General features: G+C 51.9%; 6 protein-coding genes across 6 annotated transcripts; 2 read left to right on the forward strand and 4 right to left on the reverse strand.

The window, feature by feature from the left end:
- Nucleotides 1-439: 439 nt before the first annotated feature.
- CTRU02_200502 (pantothenate protein) lies at nt 440-2,063 on the reverse strand (the record flags this gene model as incomplete). Its single annotated transcript, XM_070203701.1, has 4 exons — nt 440-1,218; nt 1,271-1,737; nt 1,778-1,799; nt 1,859-2,063. The coding sequence occupies 4 exons, from the start codon at nt 2,061-2,063 to the stop codon at nt 440-442; spliced, it is 1,473 nt and encodes a 490-aa protein (XP_070062283.1).
- Nucleotides 2,064-2,946: 883 nt separating this feature from the next.
- On the forward strand, nt 2,947-3,951 carry CTRU02_200503 (membrane dipeptidase; the record flags this gene model as incomplete). The annotated part of the gene is made up of 1 exon (XM_036718512.1): nt 2,947-3,951. The coding sequence occupies one exon, from the start codon at nt 2,947-2,949 to the stop codon at nt 3,949-3,951; it is 1,005 nt and encodes a 334-aa protein (XP_036589512.1).
- A 1,909-nt stretch (nt 3,952-5,860) lies between these two features.
- CTRU02_200504 (hydantoinase B/oxoprolinase) lies at nt 5,861-9,994 on the reverse strand (the record flags this gene model as incomplete). Its single annotated transcript, XM_036718513.1, has 2 exons — nt 5,861-7,658; nt 7,710-9,994. The coding sequence occupies 2 exons, from the start codon at nt 9,992-9,994 to the stop codon at nt 5,861-5,863; spliced, it is 4,083 nt and encodes a 1,360-aa protein (XP_036589513.1).
- Nucleotides 9,995-10,811: 817 nt separating this feature from the next.
- On the reverse strand, nt 10,812-14,129 carry CTRU02_200505 (5-oxoprolinase; the record flags this gene model as incomplete). The annotated part of the gene is made up of 1 exon (XM_070203702.1): nt 10,812-14,129. The coding sequence occupies one exon, from the start codon at nt 14,127-14,129 to the stop codon at nt 10,812-10,814; it is 3,318 nt and encodes a 1,105-aa protein (XP_070062284.1).
- A 1,382-nt stretch (nt 14,130-15,511) lies between these two features.
- CTRU02_200506 (RNA polymerase II transcriptional coactivator) lies at nt 15,512-16,159 on the forward strand (the record flags this gene model as incomplete). Its single annotated transcript, XM_036718515.1, has 3 exons — nt 15,512-15,676; nt 15,754-15,858; nt 15,944-16,159. 3 exons carry the CDS (start codon nt 15,512-15,514, stop codon nt 16,157-16,159), a joined length of 486 nt encoding a protein of 161 aa, XP_036589515.1.
- Nucleotides 16,160-16,548: 389 nt separating this feature from the next.
- On the reverse strand, nt 16,549-17,376 carry CTRU02_200507 (uncharacterized protein; the record flags this gene model as incomplete). Its single annotated transcript, XM_070203703.1, has 1 exon — nt 16,549-17,376. One exon carries the CDS (start codon nt 17,374-17,376, stop codon nt 16,549-16,551), a length of 828 nt encoding a protein of 275 aa, XP_070062285.1.
- Nucleotides 17,377-18,675: the final 1,299 nt, after the last annotated feature.

Consider the following 18,675-nt stretch of genomic DNA (forward strand, 5'->3'; position numbering starts at 1 on the left):
TACCTTGAATACCAAAACGCTACCGCAAACACAGAGAATCAACCTAGATTGGGCAGTCTGATTATTGCGCCACAAAACTACGAAGAATTTAACTGTCGGCCATTTTTCGATTTGCACAACCAGGGCATTTTCAACTCTACTTCATGTCAAGGCACGAGCTCTGCAACCTCTTGGGAAATCATTTCAAAGACTAAGCTGGCAATTCTTATCTCTGCAGTTGCTTGTTTCATCAGTCTTTAGTTATTTCTTTCTCCACAACAGACGTTTTCTTCGGAACCTCAACGACGATGACAGCAGTGACTGTTCCTGTAGGGCCTTGAAACTGAAAGCAGGCAAATGAGTTATACAACTAACTGATTATGGTCTTTTCCTTTTCGCAAATACTTAGGTAGGCATACAACTACCGATAACCTAGCATTGGTGTGGAAGAATCCCCTTCCTACTCACTATCAACGAGCCCTTGGATCTTTCTCACGGGCCATTTCTTAGAACACCACAGGATGACTAGAGTGAGGATAATCTCCAGTCCAAAAAACATGGTGGCCATCTCGTACCCGATGGGGAACTTGGGCGCATCGCCGGTATTGTACACCAGGAGCGGCACCCATGCCTGAAATGTGAATGCTGCCGTCTCCACAACGCCGATGATGACGGCGCGATGCTCGGCCGAGTGGGAGCATATTTCGTTGATCCATGTGATAATCAGAGCCCCAGCCCCAGTCTCGAGGAAGGTGAGAATCCACGCCGCCATCATGGCCGGTATATTGTCTTCCGGATAAACGCTTAGAATAATCGTTCCGATCATAGCCACCATGCAGGCAGTTATGATAAGAGGCCAACGCAACCCGATCGCATCACTCGCCCATGCGTAAGACAAAGTGAAAAACACCTGTGTACCGTATCCGGCAGTAGGGATAAGGTTGACCTCCTCCGGTGTGAATAGGCCCGTGGATTTCAACCAGACGTTGAAGTAGGCGTAGATTCGGATGCCGAGGACATGAGCAATGAATATGGCACTGAAGAGCCAGACGGGCCAACCCTTTGCAATGTCTTTGATGGTGCGCCAAGTGAGTTTACGAATAGGTTCACGACCGCAAGCTTCCATGCGCCCGATGGCCATGCTTCGATCTTCCGGCTTGAGCCAACGGGCACGAGAAGAGGTTGGTTGGTCGGGGATTGCCCAGTATCCGTAAAGGCAAACAGGAATTCCAATAATTCCTGAGTGAAGCTAGTTAGCTCAAGTTCAAAAGGCTGTGTAAAAGCTTCTCACCATCAAAAATGAAGAGCCACTGCCAAGCTCGTACGCCATGACGATGATCCATGCCGGCCAACAGACCGGCTTGGAGGTAACCAGAAAACATTTGCGCCACGGCTGAAGAAGCTTGGAAGATACAAGCTCGCTTTCCAAGCTCTTGGGGCGTATACCAATTTCCCAGCAGAGTCATGATGCCTGGATATGCCGAAGCTTCCAAAAGCCCTACAAGGAACCTGAGAGCGCACAGTGTTTGCACATTCTTTGCTCCGGCCATTCCCATGACGATGAAGCTCCAGATGAGTTCGAGTGAGGGCAACCATATGGACGGCCGAATGCGAGTGAGAATCAGTTGTGAGGGCACCTGGCCGATAATGTAGCCGATGTTGAAAAACGTGGTTAGATAATTGAGATCGTTTCCGCTGAGATGTAAATCTTCCTTCATGCCGGAGACATATGCGTTACTTTGCCAGATATCAGCCTCACTGGACTCAAGATATATAGGGTTCGGACTGTTATACATACCTGACGTTAGTCTGATCGAGGTCTGAATGCGAGTTAGCTACCCCTGAACTGGTCACAATGCATGGCAACTTTAAAACATACATTTGACAAAGTACGCAACACAGCAGTAGGATAAAATCCACCAGTCGATCTTTGCTATGAAACGCCTTTCCTCTAGTGTCTTGTCCAAGCTATCCCAAACAATACCTGCAATCCTTCTACGTAGAGACTGCTTGGCTCGGTTTCGGTTAGGCTCCACGACAACGGAGACGTCATCTTTGCCGTCCTTCGTCGATGGTCGATCCATTTTGTGGCGGATATTACCTTCAATTCTCTATAGAATTTAGAGAGAGGCAAAGCGAGACATAATGGGTTCTATATGTGATATAACTTTGGTAACTGCGATTTTGGTTTATCCGGCCTTGGCCAATTCTTCACGTATGATCTATCGATATGGTTCGCCGCTGATGGCGTCAATCACCATAGTCGGAGAGGTCCCGACAAAAAGCCATTAGAAATGAACATTAAAACCAACCGACTCAAAATTGCCTCCTCAAAGGGCCAATGAAGATTTATGTTCGGATAGGTGCCGACCATAGGATGAGCCAAGCCCCGGTTCAAGCGGGTTGTATGCCGATTCCACGTGGCTTAACGCCTTGAGAGGTTCAAGCAATAGAACAAGCTACCTCCAGATACATGGCAAACAATCATAATGCTCATTGGAACCTCAATGTATCGGCTCTTGGCTGACAAGGTGGGTCATGTCAAAAGCCGGCATGGTAGCGAACTGTATCATTGATTCCACCACATGGCAAGCACAGCAGCCAATCGCACAGTTGAAATGAGGATATGAGGGATCAAGTTTAATCGATGGTTTGATTCGACCTCTTGATTGCGTTATCGAAGGATCTGCCGTTTGTGGGCCACGCTTCCGCTCTTGGGAATTATGACCGGACGTTTCCCGACGCGAAACCGAACGACAGTATCTCCGGAGTTGTCTCCGGCCCGTCACCGGTTGATCGCGTATGACAATGCAGTTAAACCATCAGGTATACTGAAAAGCTGCTTCCATCTTTAAACCCCTGGTAACCCAGAAAGCCTCACTATCCAATTCATTAAGTTCACATTTGGACCACGGTACAACAAGGCCACACAACCACATCTCCTGTTTACTTTCATAACGCGGCACCATGGTTTCCGAAACTGGTGCACGAGATATTTATGCCTCGGCCATCCACTTTGATGGCCTCAACATCGCCAACTGGTCCCGCGATGTCTTTGAATCATGGCACAAGGGCGGCATCACAGGCGTTTCCTGCACGTGTAGCCTGTGGGAAGGGCTTCGTGGTAGTCTCGCCAACGTCGTGCAGTGGAAGCGCTGGTTCGAAGAGCACTCGGATTTGATTGTACAAGCCCACAGCGTTGCCGACATCCGGGCCGCCAAGGAGGCCGGCAAAACAGCCGTGCTGCTCTCGTGGCAAAACACATCCGGCATCGAGGACCAACTAGACTATTTGCACGTGTTCCGGGACCTCGGCGTGCGGAAGATGCAGCTCACCTATAACACGCAAAACTACTCAGGCTGCGGATATTCAGAGGGCCGTGACAGCGGGCTTACGGGTTTCGGACGCGAAGTCATTGACGAGATGGCTCGCCTCGGCATCGTCTGCGATCTTTCTCACGTTGGACCACAGACTTCTGAAGACGTCATCCTGTATGCGCCTGAGGGAAAGCCGCCTTGCTTCTCGCATGTGCTTCCTGGGGGGTTGGTGGATCACCCACGCAACAAGTCGGATCACTTAATCAAGCTTATCGGTAGCAAAGGAGGTTTCGTGGGCTTGTCACAGTTTGGACCACACATGCCCAAGGGCAACGACAGCACGATTGACGACTATGTCGATGTGTTGGACTACGTGATTGGGCTAATCGGAGAGGATCTCGTGGGTATCGGATCAGACGCCAGTGAGGGACATGCAAGGCCAAGTGAGTTCCTGGAGTGGTGCAACAAAGACAAGGGATACGCGAGGCGGTTGACGCCATGGGGCAGCCAAAAGGTTGTCAAGCCTCTTGGACCATTGGCTGATCGGGCTGAACTGGCTGTGGCAATGGCAAGGAAAGGCTGGAGCGAGGAAAAGATGAGAAAAGTGTTGGGTGAGAACTGGTTGAATTATCTTGAAAAGATATTCAAATCATGAGCTAAGCTCAGCATGTGAAGTTTTAAATTGAGTGGAGCTGGCGAAGATGTCTAATCAATGGTAGAATTCCGAAACGATGCGGCACTGCATGATTGGGGGCCTTTATGGGGGACTTAGAGCCTGTTTGTATACTTGTGAGGATCGGGAATAAATGATTCCAGTGTGGACGTATACTGGATGATAAAAAAATATGCGTCTGCAAAAACATGCAAGTTATTTTACAAGCTAGAACTACTCATAACAGTCGTTTCCAAGTAGCTTCAATGATGTCGGAATCGAGGGGACTCGTCTCATCAAAAGATATTTCCCAATGGGAAAGTAAAGTAACAAATAAGTCTATAAACATTTCCATAGCCTAAATTCTTAGATAAAATGACAGACGTCAGTTCATTGAGCTTGCATAGCGCTAAATATGTTCTAAAGAAAGTTTGTTCTTCATCGGAGGACCCGGAGCAGACCTGGTGTTTCTCGGCACGCAGTAGTCGGAACGGCGACGACGTCCGCCGGGGCTTGGGGCTCACCACATTTTTCTTATTCTCATCTCAGCTCATCACCAAACACTGGACTGAATCCTAAATTATGAAATTATTTATCAACAAGGTCATTCAACGAGTAGTTGATAATTTCATTTAACATATGTGCCAATGCCCAGCCACTCTAGATGTATCACAGAGCCACGAGAATGTAAGTTCACTGCAAACGATGACCTGACATATCATACAACTCAATTCAATCTCTGTCTATAACATGGCCATATAGGTAAAAATCTGGATATCAGACTTGATGCCTGCTTAGAGTGCTATGTTAACCAGTTATCGGCCACCCTTTCTCCTGCACCTGCCCCTCGTCATTCACATCACCATCTCGGTTTCCTTTTTTTCTAAATCCACCATGAATCTTGCCATCAATCTCTTTCAAAAAGTATGAGTATGAGGGCTGATTCTATTGATAGAATACGTACTCTTCATTCTCTGGTACCCAAACAACCAAGGACCATACCTCAAGGAGACAACCCAGATAATCCCTCACAATCGACGCTCTAGTCCGAGAGTGGTAACTCTTCGAGTCCTTGAGACTCGCAGATGACCATCGGATCGATTTTGAAAATTCAATTCACAGGAATCTTACCCTCGGTTGTAGAACAAGGATCAACCCGCTGCTTTCCTCTGATCTAAAGTGTGCTTCCCTATTACAGAAATCATGTCGTAGCGCCAGTCACCACACCAACTTTTACAAAGATCCATGAACATGGTACACAACAATCAGAAGAAAGTCCATTTCTTAGAGTCAATCGACAACAAGCATTCTGCAAATCTCCCACATGGGCGGCTGATCTCGACACTTTCCGTCCTGTGCAAAACTCAATAACCTCCAAATCAGGTAAATCTCATCCATCCACGCCCCCTCCTCCACGGATACTCCCTTTCCCCAAATGGGAGATAACTTTCAAACAGGGTTGCGTCTCGAATGACACCCCAGATGTAGCGTGTACCTGCGATACAGAAGTCGACAAGCCGGGACGGTCCATATCGGCGAGCCTTTCCAGATCCTCTGCTCGATTTGGCATCCTCATCGCAAGTTTTTTCTTACACCTGTGACAGGCGTAACTAAACACGAAGGTGCGTAATCCGTTGACGACGACGCGCTAGGTAGATTCCGTTTCCATGAATACCGCCAATGATTTCTTTTACATGCCTGCCAAGCGTGCTTCACTAACTTCCACTAAGAAAGCCCGTCGTCAGTAGCAGGCACGTACCTCATGATGCGTCCTCCTCGTAATAATCGGCATAACATCGTAACGTAGCATTACCGCAGAATCTTGTAAACATGGGGGGGGGGGTTTATCTCGTCCATCTATATGTTTTTGACCATCGCATCAACTAACAAACCATATCAAGTACGCTTCTGCTTACACCTGCAGCGCCGTATCTTCCCGGTTAGCATGGCTCCCCTTCCTCCACGCGTCCGTCGGATCCTTCTTCCCGCTGACGCCCTTTGCCGTCCCGACTTTACCCCAACCACCTCCGCCGGGCGTGTTGATGATGATCCTCTCCCCAGCCTTCATCGGCGCGCTATTCTTCGCGCCCAGGTTGAACCTCTGCTCCTCGTACTCGACCTCCTCTCCGTCGGCGTCCTTCCCGCCGTTCTTGAGTCTCTTGAGCGACTTCTCCCAGCTCCCCTTCTCCACGTTGCGCACCCAGATGTTCAACCCTGCCTCGCCGTCCTCTCCGCCCGCGAGCCCGTAAGGCCTGTACACCCGTCTCTCACTAAGAATAGACACTTGAAGCGGGATGCGGAACTCAATGTCTCTGATGACGCCGTCGCCACCGCGGTGCTGCCCGTCTCCGCCGGACCCCTTGCGGAGCGAGAACTCGCGTAGAATAACCGGGTAACGCCTCTCGAAAACCTCCGAGTCCGTGATGCGCGTGTTGGTCATGTGCGTGTGAACGCCGCTGGTGCCCTCCCAAGTCGGCCCCGCGCCGCTACCTCCGGCAATCGTCTCGTAGTACCCGAAGCCCTTGACCTCCTTTTCTCCCGTGACGTTGCCGCCGAAGCCGAATGTGAGGTTGTTGCAGTCGCCCTGGCTGGCTGCGCAGGCTTGGAAGGCTTTGAAAATGACGTCCGTCACGCGCTGGGACGTGAGCACGTTGCCTCCGACCACCGCAGCGCCGTCCGACGGCGAGAGTAACGACTTTGGTGGGATCTTGACGTTGATCGGCTTGAGGCATCCTTGGTTCAGGGGTATGTCTTCCGAGATGAGGCATCTGAGACAGTAGATGATGGCGCTGTACGTGATGGCCTGGGGCGCGTTGACGTTTGCGTATACCTCCGGCCCCGTTCCCTCAAAGTCGAAGACGGCCTCGCCCTTGTCGGCGTCGATCGTGACCTTCAGCCGAATGGGGCTGCCGTCGTCCATATAATCCGTCGCTTGCAGGTCCTTGCCCTCGAACCGCTCGCTGACCTTCTTCAGCAGGTTGCGGACGCAGAGCTCGGCGTTGTTTTGGATGTTGATCATGTAGAACTGCACCGTATCCTCGCCGTACTCCTCAATGAGCGTTTCGATCAGCGCGATACCCTTCTGGTTGGCCGAGACCTGGGCCCTGAGATCGTTGATATTGTCGGCAAGGCAGCGTGTTCCACTGCATCCAGGATACTTTGCAGGCTCGTTGTACAAGAGCTCCGTCACCCTCTTCTCGTCGAAGCGGCCCTCGCTGACGAGCTTCTCGCTCTTGATAGCGGCGCCTTCCTGGAATAGTTCCTTCGAGTGAGGCGGCATGCTGCCGGCCGTGATACCGCCAATGTCCGCGTGGTGCGCTCTCGAAGCTGCGTAGAAGAGAATCTTGTCTCCCTTATCGTTGAAGGCAGGCATGACGAGCGTGATATCCGGCAAGTGGGTACCGCCGTACGAAGGATGATTGGAGATGATGACATCTCCCTTTTTCAAGTTACCCTTCCAAATCTCAGCTTGCCGCTTAACGCATGTGGACATTGAACCCAGGTGCACTGGCAAGTGCGGCGCGTTAGCCACAAGGCCTCCGCCCGCGTCAAAAATGGCACAGGAGAAGTCAAGTCTTTCCTTGACGTTGGTGCTGACGCTCGTCTTCTGTAGAGCCCTGCCCATCTGCTCCGCAATCGCCATGAACCTGTGACCAAAGATGCTAAGCATGATAGGATCAACCTCACGCTCCCCATCCTTCTTTTGCGCTCTGTGGTATGCTGTTAGCTATATCGTCACTCAATTTCGTGCCACGACATACCCTTCGTCCTTTTTTCCTTCCTCAATATCAATAACGACATGCGTGTCTAGGATCAGAGCGGTGGCTTTCGGCGTAGCCACAATAGTCTGAGTCCCGTCCGCCAACATCGCAGGTCCCCGGATCGTATCGCCCGTGTCCAGATTCTCGAGCTTGTAAACGGGCGTGTCCAAGCGACCTTCTTCAAAGTATACCTGTTGGCTGTTGTGAGCCTTGCTTGCTTCCACGTCCTTGCGCTTCAGCTCCTTCAATTGCTGGTCCACGGTCTTCTCCGAATGCCGGAAACTCTTTCCGATACCTCTGACACGCACATCGTCAACAATGATGTCGCGGTCATCAAGTGTGAACCCAAACTCGTAGCGATGCTGCTTCACAAACGCGGTTCCAAAGTCCCATTCTTTGGCATCCTCCTTGCCGTCCGGTTCTGGCTTAATGATCATCAGCGCAGACTCGGTGCCGCGGTAGCGCATGTTGAGGTACTCCTCAAACACAATCTCCTTGTCCTCGAATCCCTGGGTGCGCAGCGCGTCGCGGGACTTCTCCTTGAGCTTCTCCATCTTGCTCTTCAGCTCGTCAGCCGCTTTACCGGGGTACTCCCACACTTTAGAGTCGGGCTCCTGGCGTTCGTCGACGACATCGGCCAACGCCATACCGTACGCCGATAGAACAGATGAGTACCTGTGGATGAAGATCTGCTTGATTCCCAGGGCTTCGGCGATGGCAACAGCATGCTGGCCACCCGCGCCGCCAAAGGTTGCCAAACGGTGCTTCGAAGAATCATGGCCCTTGGCTTCCGTGATGGACCTGATTGGTCTGGTCATTGTTTCGTTGGCGACGGTAAGAAAACCGTACGCCACCTCGTCGACGGTCATGTTCTTCCCAGCCTCCTTATTGACTTGATCAGTGAGCTCCTGCAGAACTTTCTTGCTAGCCTCGGGATCGAGCCCCTGATCCTCATTCTCACCAAAGATCTTGGGGAAGAACTCTGGAAGCAGACGGCCTAGATAAAGGTTCGCGTCCGTCACCGTCGCCGGGCCCCCCTTCCGGTAACACGCCGGACCGGGGTGGGCGCCAGCCGACTCCGGCCCCACCACGAACAAGCCGTTTTTCCAAAACAACATAGATCCGCCTCCGGCGGCAACAGTGTTAATATCCAGCTGCGGCGACTGGATAGTCACACCGGCGGTAGTTGTCTCGAAAACGTGCTCATACCGGCCCTCTCCGAAACGAGAGACGTCCGTGCTGGTGCCGCCCATGTCGAACCCGATGACGGGAACCTTGGTCTCCTCGTCGTACGAAGTAATCGCATACCCCACGACGCCGCCCGCCGGCCCGGACAAGATGGCCTTGAGACCAGTAAAGTTTTCCACGTCAACCAGCCCGCCATCGCTCTGCATGAATTCGCACCGGGCACCCTTGGCGCCCTCCTCCTGCTGCACGCTCCTCGTTCCCAGGCCGCCCTCGAAACCGGCCTGGAAGCCCGAAATGTACTTCTTGATAGCTGGCGTCAGGTACGCGTCGGCGCACACAGACGTCGCTCTCGACACCAACTTAATCATAGGCATGAGCTCGTGGCTGAGCGAGATATGCTTGAACCCAATCTCCCTCGCAATCTTGCCAACCAGCGCCTCGTGGTCGGGGAACGTATACCCGTGCATCAGACACACAGCCACGCTCCGGATCCCGGAATCGTAAACTTCTTGCAGCTGTCTCCTGATCCCGTCCTCCTCGGGGCGCCGCAGTATCCTCACAGCCTCCCCGGACGTCCCCTGCACCAAATCCTCGCTTCCGGCCTCGGGCGTCCCGGCCTTGGCCTTGGCCTCGGTCAAATGCCTCGTCGGGTCCTCCGCGTAATCTTCCAGCGTGACCCTCTCATCGACCTCCACAACCTGCTCATACAGCACATCGGGCTTGCGGATCGCGAGGTCAAAAATCTTGGGGCGGCTCTGGTTGCCGATGGCAAGACAGTCGCGGAAGCCCTTGGTCACGACCATGGCGATCTTCTCGCCCTTGCGCTCGAGGAGGGCGTTCGTCGCGACGGTGGTGCCCATGCGTATCGAGTCAATCTTTGTCGTGTCGAGGGCCTCGCCTCGCGGGATCTCGCGGCCGAGGAAGTGTGACATGATGCGCCTGATACCCTCGAGCGGCGCATCTTTGTAATTGGCGGGGTCTTCGGAGAGGAGCTTGATGATTGTCTCTTGGCCGTTGAGCTCGCCTACGCAGTCGGTGAAAGTGCCGCCGCGGTCAATGGCGATTCGAATACCGCGCTCGCGTGAGTCCGAGGTCATTGTGGTGGTTTTTAAATGATGTCGTGATGCGGGGTGAATTTCAGTTGGGAGGTGGCCTCAAGTATAGTAATGCTGTTGTTCACGATCCCGAAGTTAGCCCGTCATATCAATAAAGTTTGTCTTTTTTTTTTTTTCTTTCTTTCTTAATTCTCACTTTAGAGTGATGTATTACTTTACAAGTCCCAATGGCCGTGGGTTAAACAGCCGTTGATCGGAGTCGAATTGGGAATCGATGACAAATGGGCGGCTTGTCACATCGAGGAGGGCGACGTCGTGCGATAAGATAAGGAGCTTGAGCTCCGCGCCCCACCACTAGTGTGAGCTACCCCGCCCTACGTAATTATTCGCGGGGGGTTCTCCATCTACTGATGGTGGCACTATCATGAACTCTTGTGGAGCTCCGCTATTATAGTACTACGTAGTTTGTAGGCGTCTACACTAGCTAACCTCGAAGGTTTAGTTCGTCTGATATCAGGTATTCAGCCTGCATAAATGAAAGGTCTACAGAAAATTGGGCTTATTCTACATCTTTCCGTGTCATGATGATGGGCTGGTGAATCTACTGATCCAACCAACCTCCTTGCATATCGTAAGAATCGTTTATTTTCCATAAAATATGTCCGTCAATTATTAAGTATATGTATAGTCTTGTTCTCGTCCCCATCCGGCCGGATCGCCCGGCTTTGGTTTCGTTTCCCATGATCTTTCTTTGAATGTCATCTAACCTTACAATGCGGCTAAAATGTCGCGCTCGCTTCCTTGTGCTGTTCGTACAGAAATTGCTTCCTCATCTTCTCGCCGCACCTGTGTATGTGTTTTAATGGGTCACCACCCTGACAGCCTGAAGCATCATTCCGAACATCAGGCCCCGCGCCACCTCCTCAACCTGGAGGCTGTCGAAAATACGCCCAAGCGCGTCCGTTGTCGCCGCTTGTCCCATAACGCCAGTCAAAGCAGCCGGAACACCACGTTTAATCAGCAAGTTGCGCGCCTTGATACGCAACTTCTCCTTTTCTTCATCCGTCATCTCAGCCGGCCACGCTGCCCGCTCCTCGTCTGTCGGCATCGTGTTTTCCCGCAACTTGCGCAAGTGATATCCAAGTCCCGTATCGCTCGTGTTGGCCTCAATGACCGACTCCTGCATCATGTTCTGAATTGAAATCAGTGACGGGTTGCCAGGCCGCAGGAGGAACGACTTTGCGGCGGCCAGCAGCGTCCTGCGAATGTTCCAGGCCGATGAAAGCGTGTACATCTCATTAATAATGGCGAAGACCAGCTCAACAGCCACGTTTGTTTCCTGCTCCGTTAGTGGAGAATGTTGTCTCGCTGGCTTGGGTTCCTTTTTGCCGGCCTGAGGCAGACTAGGGGAGGCAGGCCCGTTATTGCTGCCGTTGCTATTGTTGTTGCGAACTCCAGTAGCCTCAGTCATCTTTGATTGCATGTCCACATACGTAGGCGACCCGTAATCTTCAGGCATCTCGTCAGGAGGAGGAGGTAGGTGCTGAATGTGCATTACATCCAGGCTCGTCGACGACGGCGACCGCAGTGGAGGCGACTGTAGCGGTGCAAGGCTAGAAGCTCTACTATGTTCGCGACTGCCCGTTGCGCTTGGTGTGTTTCGCTCCCAGCGGTCGGAGCGAGGCTTCAAGCCATCTGCCTCCGAATCACCCCGAGGGTCGAAGCTGGGTCTCCTCTCCATAGGGGCGATCTTGCCTGGCTGAGTTGAAATGACTGAGGATCGCTGACTGTCGAGACTGTCGCGAGGCTTGCGTGGCCCGCTTCCAACGGGTGATGTAAGTGCCGCGTTCAAGCTGGTAGTGCTGTCCATCCTTGGCGGGGTGCCCGTTGACCAACGGTTATTGGTTTGTATCTCTGACAAAGACGATGCCGTATTCTTTCTTGCACCGAGACCAATGTTGCTGAACACTCCTGTGACGCCGCCAAAGACAGCCTTGCCTCCCTCTACGGCACCCTTGGGTCCCATCGTAAGTACATCCAACATGTTCTTGCCGACGGTATCCCAAGCCAGGCCGGACTTGGAGTTGCTGTGGCCATGGCCAAGCCCATTGTCCTTCTCCAAGAAGCGTTTCATACCCTCGCTCTCAGCGAGTGACTGGTACCAACAGGCATCCTTCACATATCGCTCCAACTCACCACGGAGGGAAGCTCTGGTATGGTTCTTCCAGTTGGGAAGCTCCGCATGTTTCTCAGTGAAGGCCGTCGCGCCCGAAATCGTAGCAATGCGCCTCAAAATCTCATGCAGCGTCTCAAAATCGGAGTAGCGCCGGACGATCATCCAGCCAGAGTAGTGATGCGACGATGGCTCAATCTGGACCAAATAGTCCCAGAGGGGCTTACTACGGATCCGGCTATTGTCGTTGGAAGCATCATCATGAAGAATGATGTTCGCATTGTGCAGGGTCAACTGGGGTTTGCGGGGGCTTTCGTCAGACGAATCCGGATCCTCCTTGGCGGGGGGCACGATCTGGTCGAAGCTCAAGAACTGAGACTGAGACGAGGTGCTGCTGCTGGCGACGTGCTTGGGCGACGGGTTCTGGCTCGAAGTCTCCGTGTTGGCTTTCGACGTCAAAGGCGAGTGCAGGCTGCCCTCCTTGTTGGACTCGTTCGATCCATTGGATCCGTAGGTTGACGGCTTATCCGCTGAAGACTGCGATCTGGGAGACACCTCTCCAGGCGAAGATACGATCTTGCCTTCGGGAATCTGCACGATAGACTCTCTCGATGCGTTGATGCTTTGACGGGATTGTCTCTTGGCCTCTTCCTCGGCGATCAATGCGTTCATTCGCTTCATCTCCTCCATGGCCTCCTCCATCTCTTCGTCAGCCTTGCTTAACTGCTTCTTGTGCGCAGAAGACTCCTTGCGGCGAGCTCTCTCCATATCCAAGGAGCTTCGGTTTCCCTTGGTCAGGGCGATGTTGCCGAGGTTTCCGTCAATATCGGCAAAAGCAGCATTGTTATTTGCATTGTTTGCAGCAGCTTCAGGACCGGTCTGCATGCCAACATCGATGGCCTGGCTAAAGTCCGGCTCGCCGGCTTCCAAAAGATATACGATCCAGCCGTTAATCCACTCAGGCTTTGAGCATGACTGCAGAGTCATCTCCAATATTACACCTGCCAGAATCTCCCGTAAGAAAACCCGCGCGGGATCGCAGTTGTAAGCCGAGCGGTCGAGGAAACCGAGAAGGTCGTCTGCAACGTTGCGGAACTTGGCGGCCTGTTGCGGGTGGTTTAGGAGGTTGGCCAAGTTCGAGTTTGGGTTCTCTTCTAGGTACTTGGAAATGACCTCAGCAGCCGACGCGCCGGGCTCGTTGTGCTGCTCGGTGAAGGCGGAAGATAGCTCGGAGAGAAAGACGATGAACATGGACGAGGAGTTCGTCATGAAATCGAGGAACGAGTCGGCAGGTCGCTTACGGTAGAGGTGGTTCGAGACGGAGAGAAGGAAGGAGTTGAGGAGCTTCCGGCAGGACAGGGGGAACGAGCGGTCGGTGGGTAGGATGGGCGAGTACCACCACTTGACATAGTCGCGGATGACGGCGTCCACCAAGCCAGTCAATGCCTCGCGAGTCTCTGGCTGGAAGTCGTCAAAACCCTGGATCAGCTTCTCCTCCTCTTCCGCATCATCCTTGGGTGGTTCAGCAATCCTTGTGATGGAGAGGCGCTCGAGAACATCAATGCCCTTCTCGCCCCGGACCGCCCGGGAGACCTCTGGGTGGCGCGCCTCATATGCGATGAAGGTCACAACACCCCCAAATGCGCCAACAAGCACAAGCCCAACCCTGCCGAGAATGAAGTATGTGGATGCTGCAAGACCAACTGCAATAGCGCCCAGGGTTTCCGGTGTTGCTGTCGACAGAAACTTGAGAACTTTTGTCAACAAATCATCATCTTCTTCTGACTTGGGTGTTTCTGTTGCGTTTGCTGCTGCTGCTACTGGTGTACTTGTTGTAATCGGCTCAGCCGGGATCGCAAGCTTTTGTTCAATCGCAGGTTCTTTAATCACCGGTGTCTCATTCGCAGGGGAAGCAGATGTCGTTGTGTTGTCGGCTGGCTGTTGCTTCTCGACAAAGGGAGTTGCGCCGGGTGGATGCACTTCGGCGGCCGGAGTCGAGTCCATGTTTGCTTAGTATGTCGTTATATTGAATTCGTCAGGAGCCTTATGCTCTCACATCCCTGATGCTAGAGTTAAAGGACAAAGCGTGCATTGAGCGAGTCGAGCAGCTGGGAGACAGAGAGAGAGAGAGAGCGAAAACAATTAAGCGAGCAGCTGAAAAATTGGCGAAGATGACATGCAGAGGGTGTAGGGGTACAGCTGCAGACGCCAGCTCAAAAAAAAAGGACAGGTTGGCCGTGGAGGTTCTGTAAGGTCAGCCACCAATACACACGGTAGGGTTTCGTAGCAGTGTTTCGAACAATTAGTTAGTAGGAGGAAAAAAGAGGCGTGCGTGACGGCGAGTGTAAAAAAGTGCTTGACCACCCTCTCTAACCATTAGACTCAGATCTCGGTTTAGGGGCCTAAGCGCAAAATGGATTGGGGGGAGATTGTTGACGTCTTGTCCAGCCAGCGCCAGTGGGGTATGTGACAGGTTTAATGATTGGCGCCAACCCCCAAAGGGCATTTTGGCTCGTGCGTCTACCACCGCTGTCCACTGTATTACCACTAAGAAGTACGTAGCAATGATTTGGCTCACAGCTGTGGAAGCTCTAGAATTCCTAATTTTAGTGACGGCCCCCTGCCGTCGGCACGAAAAAAATCCCCGTAGAGTGGTAATCTTTCTGGGCAGTGTCTTTCCACTCTGATCCCACCTCTATATTAATTCCGGTTCTTGGGCGATGATCTCGTAGATGAGCAAACATAAAAGGGGGCCTTATCCCCCCGGACACTTGAAAAGGAGAGAAAAACGGAGATACAAGGGACGGAATTTGGGGTTGAAACAATTCTCAAGCAGTCGTGGAAATAGTGTCCATCTCTGGGTCTGGGGGGGGCCACATCTTTTGTGAGCTTCAATGTGAGACGAAAGACGGATCTCCCCTGCAGCAAAGACAGGAAAAAGGATGGTCAAATTTCAGTATTGGTGCAGCAGGACTGCCATGTGTATGCACAAATACTAGTGCAACCGGTACGTGGTAGGGTCACATCAAGTCATTTCCCGTTCTGCTGGTGCAAAAGATCCTGGTCTTAGATTTCCATGGCATCCTTCTTTAACAGGTGCAACATCCATCACGTGTGTAAGCACGTGGTCTGGCGTATGTGGGGGGCCATCGTCATGCTTGGAAGTCGCGCCAGACCACTTTACTCGACCCGACCGCAACGCGCCTGCCAAGTGCTGCAAGCTTCATTTCGCATGCGATTGTACCTTATCTGTCTCATAGTCGCATTGCGAATTTCCTTCCACCCTTGCGATTTTGTGTCAATCATCTCACTATTGCATTAAATTCGCAGGCTAGTGCATCCGGTTTACTCATCAAACCACTCTTTAGTGTAAACGCGACGCAGCCATGCCGTTCACAAAGGGTACCAAACGCAGTGCCCCGCGCGAAACGCGCGGCGACTCAGAGGAAGACGATATCCTTACTTCCAAGCCCACCAAGAAGACCAAGACCTCCAACTCCGCCGGTGATGGCTCCGCCGGCGTCGATAAGGATGGGAATCAATACTGGGATGTAAGTTTCACACTTCATCGGGTTTCGTGTCCCAATCACTTTTCGTGTCGCCTCATGTGCGCTGACGTTCTTGCCAGCTCTCGAACAAGCGCCGCGTCGGCGTTTCTCAGTTCAACAAGACAACACTTGTCAACATCCGCGAGTTCTATGAAAAGGACGGCGAGATGCTGCCCGGCAAGAAGGTCAGTATATCAACCTAACTCCCCATCATTGGGTCCCCACCTCCAAGCTGCGACCTGTACTTACTTTGTCCGACCAATGCACTAGGGTATTTCCCTATCGGTAGCTCAGTATGAGGCCCTTGTAAAATCAATTCCTGCTATCAACGCGAAGTTGCGCGAATTGGGTCATGAGGTCGGAAATGCCGAGGAGGGCGATGGCCTCCCAACAGTGGTCGACTCCTCTAAGGCTGTCACCAAGGAGAACAAGTCGAGGCCGAAGAAGTCCAACATTGAGGCCACAAGCGATGAGGAGTCGAACTGAGTTTATTTTGTACCTTTTTCAGACGTGCTTGAAGGAACACCTAAGTGGTGACTGTACATGTTAACCGCATTCAATTGCCTGCTCCTGGTCATGAAACTACAGGAAGCATTTTGTGGAAGAAGATTGCGATACCAAACCCGTGGTAATATGGAATTGCGGTTATTAATTTGAGTCTAGTACAATATGACATTTGCCCTTTTTTGTCACTCTTCAAGGTCAGGGCTTGTAAAGTAACGCTTTGTTTGAACTACGGTGCCATCTCTGTGATTGAGGGTATACAGATACAAGCGCTATCAGCCCAGCCAAACGCCTCCTCAGCCAGGCAATCCCACCTTAACAGTCCGCCATGGCCGCCAACATTACACATCATTTTACTCGCTACCATCCGCTTACTTTCTGCCACGGCTGCTCTCTCCTTGTTTGTGGTGTTTGCTCAGCCTAAAGGCACGCAGGGCCGCTTCGTCCCAAGGTGTATGCTTAGGTTTACAACTTCTTGCATATCGTCGCACACAAAGTGGCCTTCCTCTAAGCTCCTCTCGTTGTTTTCCCTTGTTGCGAGTGTCTTCTGTCGCTTCCTCGCTCTTTATTTTGTTAGTGTTTACATTGATACTGCTCTCCCCGCCGATCCCTCTGATGGGAAGTTGACGACTATCCCATCCAACGTCCAGCTTGCATTGAGAGTAAGCCTGCCTCGCAACTGATATATCATATTCGTAGTTGTTCCGCAAAGAGTCACTTAGTGTCTTTGGATCTTCCTTAGTCACGTTGTCTCTCCACTCCACGACGCGCGTGAATAAAAGAGCTAGAGCTTGCTGCTGTTGCAAGGTTGGCTCACCTGGGCCAGTAAAGTGAACCATGAGCTTATTTCGCCATTGGCCGTTGTGATTGACGCCCGTCTTTGTTATCCTCAAAGAGGGGTCCGCTAGTCCTGCTTGAACTCCCAGATCGAATGGACCCCAATGCAAGTAGTAATCCATGTTGAGATGAGTCGGGAAGGGCACTTCGAAAGGCCCACAGTGTCGTTGTTTTTGCGTCTCCCGCCCCATCACTCTATTCCAGATATCCTCCGACATCGACGGCACTCCCTTTTTGGCTTCGAAATGTTCGTTCCATAGTTTCCTATAGTTTTCGTCAATGTCGGAGAGGCCCTGTGGTGTCATGAGCGGTTCACGTGTGTGGTAAGGAAGCTGAAGTTTGTGCCCATCGTGGTCTTCCATTTTTACTGTCATCAACGTCAGCCTTGATTCATCCGTCATAGTTATTGTTTGCTATACCCAGCAAATCCTATACTGCTCTGGTGGCACACCACCCAGTATACATTAAAGAAACTGGAGGACGCTGTCCGTCAAGAAGTAGCCGCATTGGAATGATAACGGTCTCGTGTAAACGGATTATTTCTTCCAGGGCCTTTGGGGCTATCATAGAATCGATACCATTACACACCTCATTCACTAGGCTTTCACGCTGCTTTTGCAGCCAAGATAAAGAGTCATCGGGTTCTTCCTCCGAGTCGGGGCCCAATGCATCAGCATTTTCGATGTCAATTTGATGTTGGTTGCAGTTAAGCCATTCAAAACCAGTGACATCAGTGAAGAAACTTCGAGACGTTTCGTGGGCGCCAGCCATACACCATTTCCTTTCCCATCGATTATGAGTGCCTTGTAGGCAGTATTCACATTCGTCCAGTCCTGGTACCGGACGACGCTTGACGGATCTGTAAGTCGTACAATCCTTGCAATAAAAATAAAGGTTTCCGATATTTGTGTTTATGTGTTTTTTGACTTTCGGGACAGTGAGATAGTTGGGGTCCTGTTGAGGCAAACAAGGTGCAGCCAGCCTGGGACTACCTTCTGGGGTGGGCAGAATGATATTGACACTGAGCTGGGGGGTCTCTAATTCAGACTGCTCTTCAAGCCCGGCTTGTTGTGGTTGTTGAGATGATTCACATGGATTCTGGGGCTCTGTTTCCTGCGGCGGTGTCTGTTGCTGCTTTTCTTTAGTCGAACAGGATTGCGCATACATTAGTTCTGACTCCGTGGGTTGTTGCAGGATTACTGCTTGTCTGCCAACACAGGGCTGTGCCTCAGGTTGATGCTCCGTCATGGTGCTAGACGACTCATTATGTTGCTGTTGCGACTTAGTCTGTCGGTTTGGCTCAGTCTGTTTTTTTAAAGAAGCCTTCTGGAGTCCAGTACAGGGCTGATGGCGAGAACCAGCCTGTTCTTGAGACTCTGGGTGCTGTGACTGTGACTCATGTCTAGTTTTTACCCCCGAAACGGCGTCCATGGTGGACTCTGGTGGATGATGCTCCTTGGATGGCTCCGGTTGATCTTGTTGAGCAGAGGCTTGCGGGGCTGATATGGATCTGATGGGCGAAAGGCAATGCAAATAAGGAGACTTTCGCGCAGGTTGGCCTAAGGCTGGTGTATCGCACTTTCTCTTGCAGGGTGGCATGATGAAACTTGATGCAGAGGGCTATGCCTGATAAAATTCCGACAATATTGAGAAGAAATAGA

Source organism: Colletotrichum truncatum, assembly GCF_014235925.2.
Source record: "Colletotrichum truncatum strain CMES1059 chromosome Unknown Contig_0001, whole genome shotgun sequence".
Classification (NCBI taxonomy): domain Eukaryota; kingdom Fungi; phylum Ascomycota; class Sordariomycetes; order Glomerellales; family Glomerellaceae; genus Colletotrichum; species Colletotrichum truncatum.